Below are 14,753 nucleotides of genomic sequence, written 5' to 3' on the forward strand. Positions count from 1 at the left end.
GATCAAACTAGCTAGAGACATAAAGGGTAATAAAAAAACATTCTACAAATACATTAGAAGCAAGAGGAAGACTCAGCGTAGGCCCATTACTCAATGACGGGGGAAATGACAGAGGTGCTTAATGACTTCTTTGTTTCAGATTTCATCAAGAAGGCTGGTGGTGACTGGAAGTATAATGTAGTGAATGCCAGTGAAAATGAGGTAGGATCAGAAGAGGCTAAAATAGAGGAAGAAGAAGTGTAAAATTATTTGGACAAATTAGATGTCTTCAATTCAGCAGGGCCTGATGAAATACATCCCAGAATACTCAAGGAGCTGACAGAGGAAATCTCTGAGCCATTAGCGATTAATTTTGAAAACTCATAGAAGATGGGAGAGATTCCAGAAGACTGGAAAAGGGCAAATATAGTGCCAATCTTTAAAAATGGAAATAAGGACAACCGAGGGAATTACAGACCAGTCAGCTTAACTTCTGTACCCAGAAAGATAATGGAGCAAATAATTAAGCAATCAGTTTGCAAATACCTAGAAGACAATAAGGTGATAAGTAACAGTCAGCATCAATTTGTCAAAAACAAATCACATCAAACCAACCTGATAGCTTTCTTTGACAGGGTAACAAGCTTTGTGGATGGGGGGCGGGAAGTGGTAGATGTGGTATATCTTGACTTTGGTAAAACTTTTGCTACTATCTCACATGACCTTCTCATAAACAAACTAGGGAAATGCAACCTAGATGAAGTTACTATAAGGTGGGTGCAAAACTGGTTGGAAAGCTGTTCCCAGAGAGTAGTTATCAGTGGATCACAATCATGCTGGAAGGGCATAACAGGTGGGGTGCCGCAGGGATCAGTTCTGAATCCGGTTCTGTTCAATATCTTCATCAATGATTTAGATAATGGCATACAGAGTACACTTATAAAGTTTGCGGACGATACCAAGCTGGGATCAGTTACAAGTGCTTTGGAGGATAGAATTATAATTCAAAATGATCTGAAGTGAATAGGATGAAATTAAATAAGGACAAATGCAAAGTACTCCATTTAGGAAGGAACAATCAGTTGCACACATACAAAATGGGAAATTACTTCCGAAGAAGGAGTACTGCAGAAAGGGATCTGGGGGTCATAGTGGACCATACCTAAATATGAGTCAACAATGTAACGCTGTTGCAAAAAAAGTGAACATGATTCTGGGATGTATTAGCAGGAGTGTTGTAAGCAAGACACAAGAAGTAATTCTTCCGCTTTACTCCGTGCTGATTAGGCCTCAACTGGAGTACCAGTTCTGGGCACCACATTTCAGAAAGGATGTGGACAAATTGGAGAAAGTCCAGAGAAGAGCATCAAAAATTATTAAAGGTCTAGAAAACATGACCTATGGGGCAAGATTGAAAAAACTGGGTTTGTTTAGTCTGGAGAAGAGAAGACTGAGAGGGGACATAAGAACAGTTTTCAAGTATGTAAAAGGTGGTTACAAGAAGGAGGAAGAAAAAATGCTTTTCTTAACCTCTGAGGATAAGACAAGAAGCAATGGGCTTAAATTGCAGCAAGGGAGGTTTAGGTTGGACATTAGGAAAAACTTCTTAACTGTCATGGTGGTTAAGCACTAGAATAAATTGCCTAGGGAAGTTGTGGAGTCTCCATCATTGAAGATTTTTAAGAGCAGGTTAAACAAACACCTGTCAGGGACGGTCTAGATAATACTTAGTCCTGCCATGAGTGCAGGGGACAGGACTAGATGACTCTCGAGGTCCCTTCCAGTCCTATGATTCTATGTATAAGAGCTTAAATATAAGTATCTGCAATTATCAAAAAAGTCATCATCATCATAGTTTTCAAATATCTCAGTGAAGTAGTGCTTGGAGGATATTTTCAAAGCAGTCTAGATGATTTTGCCACACATTAAAATTAATGAGAAATGTGTAGTAAAATCCCTCAGACTGCTTTGAAAACACCAGCCAAAGCTTATCTGGAGTGTGATATATGCTTGGCCCATTTTCTTCTTTATTTAAAAAGTTATGTTTCTTACTTGTTGGGAAATGACGTCAGTGGTATTTCAAGGAGGTTTCTATGCTTACTTGTTAAACCTGTTGATTGACTGGACCAGCTGAAGTCGTCTGCTGATGGGATCATCTGCTGTCTCGGGTAGCTTAACATTTACTACAGGTTAAAAAAAACAGGAGGGGAGGATGGAGATGGGATGTGAGAAATTAAATTTCAATCATATTTTAGAATCAAGTTAGAACAGTTTTGGATAGAAAAGTGGTATCTGCTGAACTTAATTTTTAAAATCACATTAAAAACTATAATAGAAGTCATCTGAACCAGTCACATTTTCTTCTTATTGGACGTTTTAAGCCATTTGAAGTTGCAAAAAGAAAGAAACAGCCCTGATCAGATGAGCATGACTGTCCCAGCTTCACAAGGGCATTTTGTTAAACTATGTAAAAATAGTTCTCAACTTCAGGGACTTCAGTTCAAATGTTTCCAAGTCAGAATCAGTTGATGAATCACCACCACATAACTCCAGTGTTATTCAGATTTATTATGTCATGGCTATCTTACTGTTCTATAAAACTGCCACCATCATTCCTGAAAGTAGCATTTCTGCCTCTCGCATCAGGATACTTCTCTAACTCTCTTGTTAAACTACAAAACGTTTATCATCTTTCTTAAGAAAAATTATATCAGAAAATGGCAATAATCATTTGTAAAAGCTCACCTAAATTTGCAGGTTGGCCAAAGTTTTTAAAGCAGTGACTCAACTTCATTTAATTATCAACATCATCATTCACAACACTAAGACCTACTGCCTGATCCACAACCAAAATCTGAAATCCCTCTGTTAACTAAAGCCTTGATGTATTATGGTTAAACTGATCACATGTTAAGGGCCCAGAGGCTGCTCTTAGTATCACATTCTATCTTCAAAAACCTGCTGTGGAGGTTGTGACCACTGTTACAGCAACAAACTTCCCAAGAGAGGCAGGCATGGGCATTGTGTACCGTGGATTCTAATTAGCTCCCAACATTAATTTAAACTACTACTAAAACTCTGATTTTTTAAAAATATATTTCTCATGAAAAGATGTGATTAGTCCTGTAGCAGGAAAAGCATTATAATTTTGAAAATAGTAGCAACACTGAAAACCAAACTGCATTCATGCATTTGGACATCATTATAAATCAATTATTTTAAAATATACATTATATTCTGTGATTCAACCTTTTTAATGCCTGTCCAAAAGTGTCTGATGTCATAGTTATGGTAACAAAGATACATACATTTGTAGAGAGACTGAAAAACCAGTCCTCAAAAAATCAATACTGAAGTTTATCTATTAAATAAGTTAACTAATTTTAGTAGAAATAAGATTTTTTTCCCTGTAGTGAACATTTATTAAGCTGTTTGAAGCATAGGCAAGTAGGGCAAAACATCCATATGAGTACAAGCTAATTAGAAAGAATGCTGGACTTAGTCCGTCACTGTTCCTTAGGGCAAAACAAACAAAAGGATATGTCTGACTCCAAACATCTGGGTGCTACTAAAAAAAGTAAAAATACAGTTCCATTCATCCTGGAGGAGGTTGTTATACCAATAAATTAAAAACCAGCAGGATCTTATTAAAGGGAAAAAGGCAAAATACCACATTTATTGTGAATACAGAAAGAATCATAGTAAGCAGTTAGTTACAGCTATAACATTCCATTCAATCTCATATTTATTCACACACACACACACACACACACAGGTTCTGCAAGGTTGTTATCATAGTAAGCAGTTAGTTATAGCTATAACATTCCATTCAATCTCATATTTATTCACACACACACACACACACACACACACAGGTTCTGCAAGGTTGTTATCATAGTAAGCAGTTAGTTATAGCTATAACATTCCATTCAATCTCATATTTATTCACACACACACACACACACACAGGTTCTGCAAGGTTGTTATCATAGTTACCAGCCTTAGAGTTGCTCATGCCAAGCCACTGGCCAGGTGGCCTGGACATGAGGAGGGAGCAGGGCCTTGTCAGATGCTCATCTGATGCTCCTGGAAGTTGCTTTGCAGAATCAGACCCCAAAGTTCTCACTTTTTAGAGTCTCTTTTTATAGGAATTTCTTCCTAGGCCAGTCTGTGGGAATTGCTTCATCATGCTGTTGCTGAATCAATCAGCAGATGGCACATTCCTGACGGCTCTGTGCTGCTAGATGTTATCTTGTTCTTTGGTTCTCCCATTCTTGAGGCTGTTGGGTGGATTCCAGTCTGCCCTCCGGGGGTCCTCTGGTTATTTCCACTTGACGCCTTCTTCAGCCAATGGACACTGGATTCTTAGGCTGGCACCTCCCGGATCATTCAGTTATTATCCACACCAAGCATCCATCCACATACATCCTCTATCTCTATTTTAATCACAATTGTTAATACAACAAAAGGGCGGGGAGTCTCTGGGTGCTGTTTCTGTTGTTAGAGTATTGCTTTGAGTCTCTGTGAATTGCTTTGAGAACAGACTCTGTCTTAGAATGTACTAACACAATTAGCAGCTTGCAAGTTTCACACATAGAGGGAGAGAAACAGTACCAAAAACCAAGAGACCTCTTAATTAGTAATACCCTGGAATTTAAACTATGGGGAATCAAACTCATTTGTGATTTTAATACAGAACTTCTTTAATATGATCCAACAAGGTTACAACATTACATTAAAAAGTTAACATATAAAAATAAATGAAGTTACGGGCTGTAATCATGGTTCTGAAAGGCTGAAGACTGAAAGGCACTTAGCTTCTCCAGGACTTCCTGGGTATGTCCACACTGCAGTTAAACACCCCCAGGTGGCCAGTGTCAGCTGACTTGGGCTTGGGCTAAAGGCTGTTTAATTGTGGTATGGATGTCTGGGCTCAGACTTGAGCGCAGCTCTGGGATGCTCTCCTGTCGAAGGGTCCCCAAGCTTGGGCTCCAGCCGAGACTGAATGTCTACAACGTAATTGAACAGCCTCTTAGCCAGAGCCCGCAAGCCTGAGTCAGCTGACATGGGCCCGCTGTGGGTTTTAATTGCAGTGTAAACTTACCCCTGGATGCTAAGTTTGTAAAATACATAACGTATGTATGCATTAGGTAGGCAAGCAGTGTGTGCCTCAGTGTGTTGGTTTGGATTGCACCAGGTGTCAGGATATTTCAGGACCACTAACCAGACCCACAGGTTACCTTATGAACTTAGCAAAGCAAAAAAAAACACTGCTTCCCGTAGCAGACAAAAACCACTGCGTCCCCTAAGTTCAAATTCATGGAACATGTGTATTTCAGCATAGGTACAGAATGCTACTGCCCTGTGATCAACTGGGATGTAACAAGTCAAACTGGCTGCATGTACACAAACAAAAGCAGAGACTTAAGTCTTCCTTACACCAGGTCCTGCCCTCTTCTGATGCTAAGCACGAATGCAAAATGTCACTTATCTTTCCTGTTGTATTGCTCCCCCTCATACCAGCTCGTCTGAGAAACTGCAGGTGGATTTTAAGGCAAGACTGGCACTTTGCCATAGCTTAGTGCAGAGTTAGTAGCACTGATTGTATTTGTTTCCAAACACGAGCAGCTAGTTAGCACAACTACAGAGAGTACTTCCTTCACTCAGTTTCCAAGGCAGCTTTTCAGTGTAAATCACTTTAAACTCAGATTCTGCCCATTTACTTGACTATTTGAACATATTTTTTTCAGATGAAATAGGTCTTCGGTGAAGGTAACATAGATACTAACTCTCTCTTCTTTCCGCACACCTCTCTTAAAAATTATCCTTACATATGTTAAGAAAAGACCACAAAGCAAACACACAGGAATACTGAATTAACAAATTCTCTTCTCCCTCTGTATAAACACAAATGGACCTCTGTACATTACAGATTCCATACTGTGTAAAAGGAACAGCCAACCTGAAATCTAGTCACAATTTTAAAAAGTAATCTAAAAGCAGTGTCAGGTACTACCCTCTCCTCAATTCCCCAGCAGCTGTGATGGTTTTACTGCCACATTTTCCCCACTGTTACATGTCTCTCTTCTGTTGGTGCGTGTGATGGAGACTCACAAGCAAAAAGAGAAAACTGACTACTCAGAAGAGACTATGAAAGTTACGCAAAGTAACATCAAATGCACAAGGTAAATTTAACAGCCAAATTACTTTCCCTCCTCCAATCTTTTTCAGTTACAGTAAATTTAGATGTTACTTGTAATAAATAGTACGTAAAGCAGTTGACTGTTCCTTAAAGTTCCTTATGTATAAAATAAATACTAGAGAATATCTGATCTAGCACAAATTCACCCCCAAATCTCTTCTTTCTATTTATACTAATAAAAATGTGACACATACCTTTTTTCCTGATCTTGATAGTAACATGCTGCCCATAGTCTGTTTCTCCTTCCTCCGCTGATGATGGTGCATAGCTTGGTGCTGTTTGTAGCAACTTCATGATATTTGAATTCTTAATAACAAGAGTTTCAGTTTTCACCATTATTAAAACAAAGAAAACATCAGTATACATTAGGTTTCTAGTAGTCAATGCAGAATGTGCTGGTTAATCATTTTCAGCCAAAATGATTGCAATAAACAGCATGATATACACCTTTATAAATACAAACCTACAATTACATGAATATTTTAATCTAAAGTTTAAATGGAAGCAGAAATTCATCTAATGTTCCACAAGCTCTGCTATTCCAAACTGGTGAGCTAAAGGTTGTATTCTCCACAGATGGTCTACCATTAAAATATTCCAGATTTGGAAAAGATGAAAGTTACCAATTCTACAAATTGCTGTTTTAAACCGGGTAATTTATGGGTTGATCTAATTTATGAATAAATAATAGATGTAATAAGATCCAGGCAGCAGTGCACTTTAGGGCCACTATCACATACCTTAGGGGCTGTTATAGAGTACAAAGCTGAAAGCAGAGTGACTGTAATCACCCACGCAGTGCAATAATCCCGGGTAATTTAATATTGTGGAGCGTTTATTGCTATTACTAAATGGGGAAGTTAGAGCTGTGCATTTAACTAAACATTATTTAGGTAGAATTCCCATCACTCACAGCCAATTAGAATATCCCAATATCTTCTTGATTTCTAAAGCATTACTAAAGCAATAACTAGGGGAGTAGCCATAGGAGATTCTCAGTGCTCTTCCCTCAGAGCATGACTATACACATGTGGCTATACCCATGTGGCTCAGAAAGAAGGCTGTTGCTGTTTTATATTTTAAAATATAATCTTTCTCCCATTTTCTTTAAAAAAAAAAAAAAACAAACGTACAGTCACTTTAAATTTCCCTGACTTACTGAACACAGTGTGTTACAAGAGGTAGGCACTCCCCAAAGGGCAAACAGACAATAATTCAGGTAAGGGAAAGTGTGAGGAGGTTACTAGAGAAGATGAGACTAGTGTAGGATGTATTCTTGGAAGAGAGGACACCAGGCAGGCAAGGAGTGGGGAACTGTTCCAAGCATAAGGTAGCAGTCTGAAAAAGGACAATAAAGGGAGTGGTAAGGAGGCTGGATTAGGAAGAGAGTAGGGAGTAAGAAAAGGCAATAGGCTGAAGCAAGAAGACTTGGAGGCAAGATCATGCATTACCTCTGAAGGGGAGCCTGAGAAGGGCTTGAGTTTGAATGGTAAGAAACAGCAAAAGGGAGTGAAGGGAAAATGTGGAGATAGCTGGAGTGAGGAATACAACTAGCAGTGGGACTGATATCAAATTGGAGGAGGAGAGAAGAAAATGGAGGACTGGAAAAAATGGTTTCTGAAATCAAGATGAGAAATCAATCAGAGAATGAGCAAGGTTTGCATCAGAAGAGAGGGATGTATGGATGTGAAGAATGAGGGGGAGCTGTATTATTTTTGCATGAATTTTATATGTACCCCAGTTTATTTGCTTGATATTAATTCTGTCTGACTACACAGAGTTAAATCAAAGGGGCTGTTAAGAAAAAAAAACAAGCAGGAAATGAAAAAAGAGATAGAAACCTCCTCAGAGAATACTAGGCGTCCTTAACAGAAAGTGAGGAGAGGGGGAAAGAGAGACACTATTGAATCAGGAAATGCCTACCTACCTGGTTCCTGATTTATTCACCCAAGGCCAGAACCTAGGACCAAAGGGATACTAAACCATTAAAACCCTCACCTAGACAGGAAGTCGGGGCTGGGCAGCAGCTGCTCAGGGGGAAACAGAGAGAGAGAGAAGCTTCAGCAGGGCTATGTTGTTCCCAGCACAGAAATGGATATAGTTGACCTAAGTGGTGCTTACCAGAATTTGTAAGGAAAGTTTAGATTTTACCAGATTCATATAGACTTTTGGTGTTTTAACCCTTTTCTCTTTGCTTGCGAGGTTATGCACCTTTGGATGAATAAACAATATATTTGTTCTGAAGAAGTTGTTTTGAGGTCACTATAATTAGCCACTGGTCACAGGCTCCCAAAGAAAAGTTTCTTGCAGGTGCCTAATACAGTTAGGCCTGTCGTATTTACAGGCACTGTAACACAGGGCACTGCAAGCCAGAGATCCAAGTGGTTGAAACACAGTGAAGAGAAGGAAGCCAAGCCAGGCACCTAAGGGATGTACTCAAGAGGGACTGCAAATGGGTCTAAAACAGAGGTGGGCAAACTACGGCCCACGGGACCCTCCTGCCCAGCCCCTGAGCTCCTGCCCCAGGAGACTAGCTCCCGGCCCCTCCCCCGCTGTCCCCTCACCCCCACAGCCTCAGCTCGCTCCACCGCCAGTGCAATGCTCTGGGCAGCAGGGCTGTGAGCTCCTGGGGCAGCACAGCTGCAGAGCCCGGCCTGACCCGGTGCTCTGTGCTGCGCGGTGGCAGCGGGGCGTGGCCTGGCTCCAGCCAGGTGGCACGGCTGTAGCAATGCCAGCCACCGGTGCTCCAGGCCGTGCAGTAAGGGGGCATGGAGCAGGGGGGTTGGATAGAGGGCAGGGGAGTTCGGGGCAGGGGTGTGGATAGGGGGCGGGGCGGGAACAGGAGGTTGAATGGAGGCAGGGGTCTCAGGGGGGCAGTCAGGAAGGAGGGGGGGTTGGATGGGGCAGTGGGGGCAGTCAGGGGACAGGGAGAAGGGGGTGGTTGGATGGGGCAGGGGTTCTAGGCGGGCAGTCAGGAATGAAGAGGAGAGGTTGGATGGGGTGGCGGGGGGCAGTTAGGGGCAGGAGTCCAGGGGTAGTCAGGGGACAGGGAGCGGGGGTGTGTGGATGGGGCAGGGGTCCCCGGGGGGGCCGTCAAGGAATGGGGGGGTTGGATGGGGCAGGGGTCCCGGGGGGGTGCGGATAGGAGGTGGGGGCCAGGCCACGACCCCCGGCCCTCCATACAATTTCCAAAACCCAACGCGGCACTCAGGCCAAAAAGTTTGCCCGCCCCGGTCTAAAATATTGCTTTCCCTGACAATGGATTTTGGAAATATATGATAGGAGAAAAACAAACAAACAATCTGAAGAGCCCTTATTCCTTTGAACAATCTGCCTCACTATCATCTATGGTAGAAAGCATTCAGCTTCCCTCAATGGACTTCTTTCCTCCCCTTCTGCCAAGCAAGGATTCTCCTAAGAGAGGCAAAAGAATTCTAGTACTCAACAATATGGTCCTTCAGACTGCCCTGACTCACCCAGCCATGAAGCACATCCTGTGATAATTTAAGTCAGAGAATTACTTGCTCTGCATATACTTAAAGCTTCCATCCTCTTTTACTAAAGAATGTTTTGTTTTGTCTTTTCCCTCCCTGATGGCATATTTTGCTGTAGATTTCAATAAGTAACCAATGGCAGTTTTTCATTAAGAGTTAACAGAGATGGGTACCCCAATTCTATTTTGTTTTTACCAATATGTTTGCAACACAGTTCCTTGTGGTACATGCTGTTTTAGCCAGACAGTTCTACAGAAGCTACATGGAATTGAAAGAATCAAAATAAGGCCATTTCTAGTCCTCTGGAAACACAGTTAGAATGCTACTGAAGAACTCAAATGTGGCTGTTCAAACAGAAGGAAATTTTGTTTAGCTGGAAATTCTCAACAGACCTGTGATAAAACAAAACTGAAGGAGAAGGAGAGAAATGATATCGTAAGATGTTAATCAAAAACAAGATTTATCAAATGAGCACTAGAGCTTCATTGTGCTTCAGGATTTCCTGCCCTCACCTATCATTTTAAATTAACAATATTCCTGACAATCCTCGCTTATGTTTGGCTGGAAATGGTTATGTGACAAGCCTGTACAATTCCTTTTTCCTCCTAAGAGATTAATACTGGAGTTTAGAACAAGCTAAAATGGGACAACTAATAGTAGATGTGGACTTTCTTCACCTACCAGCTCAGCACAGTCAAGAGGTGTACACTGTCTTTTGTTCCTAATGTGGTTCGAAGCACCATTCTGAAGTAACAGCTCTACCAAGACTTCATGTTTTCCTAACACAGCCTCATGCAGTGCTGTATTTCCCTTTCTGTTAGAAAGGTTGACTGAGGCCCCATGCTGGAAGGAAAAGTAAGCATTTGAATTAAATGTTATAAGGAAAAAATTAGCATCACGCTACCTTTCTTCTTGTCTCCTGTAAAAAAGCACAGAGTACTACACCAAAACAATCAATTAGAAACCTTACAGCTACTTACAGAAAGTGTAGATTTCCACAGTGAGTTCAACAGCAATAAACCCTACAACAATGATCATTCTCCCCTTAATTTCATGAATCAACTCATCTCATTTTGCATATATCTGCTACATATCCCACTCATGTTGGTGAGGCCTGAGAGAGATCTTTAAGAAGAAAATGCTTTCGGTATATTATCAGCTTTTGCTACCAGTTATCTGGAATTCTGATGACATACACCATTAGCAGAAAAGCTAGACACCAGGCACTAAGTTGTTAAATAATATATGTTACTTGCAATAACATTACAGAAGTATTTATCTAAACAAAACACCATAGTGGATGGAGTTAATGGGGGAGGGATACAAAACTGCTCTGAATTTTCCTTCCAGAAGTTTTAAAGGATAAATGCATTACTAGTATTAATACTAATGTTTTGTATTCAGTACTTGTAATATTAAAGGTTCCATCTTAAATATCACAAGAGGAAGGATATTTTGAACATAACCTTTTCTGTGAAGAAGTCTTACCTCTAACAACAAGGCAGCAATCTCATGTTGGCCATTCAAGCAAGCATAAATTAAGGGAGTATTTCCATGTACATCCTTTTTATTTTGTTTAGCATTGCAATCCACTAGACACTTTACTACCTATGGGAAGAGAGATTAAAATGCCAGTTTAAAATACTTTAACTTACCAGAATCATAGAGTTAAAATACCATTGTCATTACTGAATCACCATTAATGACACTTCTAATGGAATATATTTTCTGATACTGTAAATCAAGACTGAAGTGTTTCAGATACTCAGAACCAGTGGTTTAATTTAAGAGTCCCACTGATGCAGAGAACACTGGTTCAAACTAGGAAAAATTCAGAATCTGGATTCTTGAACCTTGTGTACCCCTTGCTCCATGTTCCTATATTGTGCCAACTTGTTGTAATGCCAATAAGGAGCATCTTATGCAGACAATCTAAAGGCTGCTTTGTTACCTATGCCCATCAGACTTACATGGCCCTGCATTTTCAAATGTGACTTGTGATTTTGGGTGCCCAGCACTTTTTGAAAACCAGGCTTGCTCAAAGTGGGGCTGCCAAAAATGGAGGCACCCAAATTTACCAGTCAACTTTGGGAAGTTAAGTTCATGGAGAACAAACACAGATAGATGGAAAAAGCAGTAATTTCAGTATAAATTTCCACTGGTCACAATAAGAAAGTTTAGTTATTTTAAGCACCTAATCTAGGAACTCTGCATGCAATTTACTTTCCTTTAAAATAAACAGGTTGGAGGAGATCCTTGAAGGATCCAATATAAATTTAACATTCAAAGAAAATCCAAACAATGAAAAGATTTTTCCTCTGTCTGAAGTCTGGATGCTTTGCTTGGTATCTGTCTGGATGACACAGCGCTCATCATGGCTGACAAGCAGTAGAAGGATGCTTCTCTCCGGGTCAACTGCTGACCATCTGGCACAGTTTTCTACCTACTTTGTTTTAATCTTTTGCTCCTTAGAGGGTAAAAAAAATTAATTTGAAACTTTCCCCACCAGTCCCATATAGTCAGTAAAATAAATAACCTGGTTCTGGAACATGTGAATTGTATGTGTGTGCACGCACACACACACACACACGGCCAATGACCTTATAAAGGATGAATGCTCCACAGCAACGCCATCCTGGCATCCCTCATCCTAGCAGATTAGGGAGTTGTAGGATAATTGGCAGGTAAGTACTATACAGTCTAACACCAGAGAACTAACATTCATTGACCATTCATGGACATCTTTTCCTCCTTGTTTACATTTTCTTTAGTATTTTCTCTCTCTCTCTCTAAAGTTCTCTTCATTTTAATTCCATTGTACTGGCTTTTCCTCTCTTCTTTCCACACTCCAGAGAGAAAAGGAAGAAAAATATCAGATTTCTCATCCCCTTCTCCATTTCTGTCCTTTCCACCTGCTTTCTCACATCCAATATTTTCCCCTTCCATTTACTGTCTCCCCTACATCAGTCTTTTCATCCACTTTCTCTCCTCCCCACCACCTCAACTAGCTTATTTTTCTCCTTCGGTACTTCCCATGTCCGCAGCTGCGCCTGGAACCAAACAGGGAACTGAACACCACTCACAGAGCTTCAAGTGGCACGTCTCCCTGCTCTGGCTGCATGATTAGAGAGCAGAAGAACGTAGCACTCCCCTGTAAAGACTCCAATGTGTGCATGCATATACACACACATATCCTTGAACTCTGAAGGGAGAGACTTTCTTCCTCTGTGAAGTTCTCAAAAGACACTGAACAAACCCTCTGAAAAGCCCAGGAGATGAACATGCCACAGGATGAAACGGATCCACCTGACTACAGTTTTCTGAAGGGAAGAAGGAAGTTTCAATCCCTGGATCCACGTTACGCTAAAACTAAACTCCGGTGTGTCCAACACTGACCACATTCCATCTAAAAATGCAGCAGCAAGTGCATGTAAAAGGAACTCAATGACTTCACGTCCTCAGAGAAGAACGGAGCACAACACAAAGAAAAGAATGACCCAAAGTATATGAATACATAACCATAAGGGAGACTAAGCCAGGCAATGAAATGGAGAGGGGATGAAATCCTGGGAAAATCTACTTAAAACAGCATCACTCCCAGTCTCAGCAGGGCTAATTTCATGAGGTCTGTTAGCAGAAATTCTGCTGCTAGCAGATAGCTATTAAATTAGTTTCTTTTAAAATCTTTAAACATGAGGCAGAAGTTTTTAAACATGGGTTGAAATCAGTCTAAAAATGAATAAAAATATGTATGAAAAGCCGGTTCACAAGACATTTATTATAACATGTTTGATATGAAATGGTTCCATTTGAGCCAACACTTACATTATACAGTAATTTCAGGCCATTAAGAAGGAGAAAGCCCATACATAAACAATTTCAGTACTGAGGGAGTGGTTACTGCAGCATGGGAGGCATCTTCTCTCTCTTTCTCAGGGGAATTTTCTGGATAGGAGGTTTTTTTAAAGACATAAAAACCTTTAACTTCCTTTTTGCTCTATGTCAGGCTTACCTCGACTATTTTCCAAAACCACGTAGTTATTTTGGAACGTGAAATATTAGCTAACAGCACTACCTGATGCAAACTGCTTTGCTTGTTTGGCCACAAAGTTCAGACCACCAATAAGGAAGTTGTATTTTGTTTTGAAGTGAAAAGAATTCTTTCACATAAAAAATGTTTGACTGACCCATAGTTCGTAGTGTGTGTTACTGGGTGTATACTTTTTTCTAAGCATACGTATGATGAAGAGACCGCTAGAGGTGATATCCTGTAGTATATATTTCTTTTGTGGAGACTAGAACTATTACTCTGAAAGCTCAATTTGTCATTTTTGACACATCCATGCCAAATACAATACAAAAAGCACACAGGAAACAATGTAAACAGTGACAATTCTTTGGGATACAGACCAGGGTCAAGGCCTTCTATTCCAGACCAAAACAAATCTATTCTAGTAAGTGATGTTACAAATATACACTCTGGGCTGAGAATGTTATCAATAATATTTCTGGGTGGCCAACCCTCACCCTTACCCCCCCACAACAGGACTGGATTCCTGCTGTGCTAGGTGTTGTACTAACACATATGAAGACACAATCCCTGCCCCAAGGAATTAATAATCTGATTAAATCAACGTCAACCACAAAAATGTACATGAAAACCACATTAAAAGCCTACTCCACAGCATAGGTATCTGAAAAGTGTCTGAGCTTGGGATGCTAAAGTAATCACAAAACTAAAATCTTTTCCGTCTAGAAGCCCTCTTTAAATGGTTAATTTGTAATGAGAAGTGTCCAGCTGCCTATATATGGAAGCTTTAATAATTTTAATAATTTTTAATACACCCAAATGTGCCTCACTTGAATGTAAAGATATTTCTCACTGTTAATACACTACACAAGATGAGTTGTAAGAAGTCAGTATCAAAGTAGTTTGCAGATTGAAGAAATGTATATAGCAGATCAGTGTAGCGGGCTAATGGGTTAGTTCTTTCACTCCAGAAGGCCTAATTTTCATTGCATGATGTTGACTGCTGCCAAGTGACAAGTCAAGACAGTCTCTTGGACCTGATTATGCT

At 40.4% G+C, this 14,753-nt stretch overlaps 1 protein-coding gene across 1 annotated transcript in view; it reads right to left on the minus strand.

Annotated features, from left to right (window-relative positions):
• Nucleotides 1-14,753, minus strand: part of ANKRD27 (ankyrin repeat domain 27) — a 79,283-nt gene that overhangs the window by 7,674 nt on the left and 56,856 nt on the right. The window contains exons 24-27 of the mRNA XM_074968710.1: nucleotides 11,164-11,283; nucleotides 10,357-10,518; nucleotides 6,376-6,487; nucleotides 2,081-2,162 (exon numbers count right to left, since the gene is read on the minus strand). Coding sequence (XP_074824811.1) covers nucleotides 2,081-2,162; nucleotides 6,376-6,487; nucleotides 10,357-10,518; nucleotides 11,164-11,283 — 476 coding nt within the window. The remainder of the gene's footprint in view (nucleotides 1-2,080; nucleotides 2,163-6,375; nucleotides 6,488-10,356; nucleotides 10,519-11,163; nucleotides 11,284-14,753) is intronic.

The sequence above is a fragment of the Natator depressus genome, chromosome 12, assembly GCF_965152275.1.
Source record: "Natator depressus isolate rNatDep1 chromosome 12, rNatDep2.hap1, whole genome shotgun sequence".
NCBI classification, from domain to species: domain Eukaryota; kingdom Metazoa; phylum Chordata; order Testudines; family Cheloniidae; genus Natator; species Natator depressus.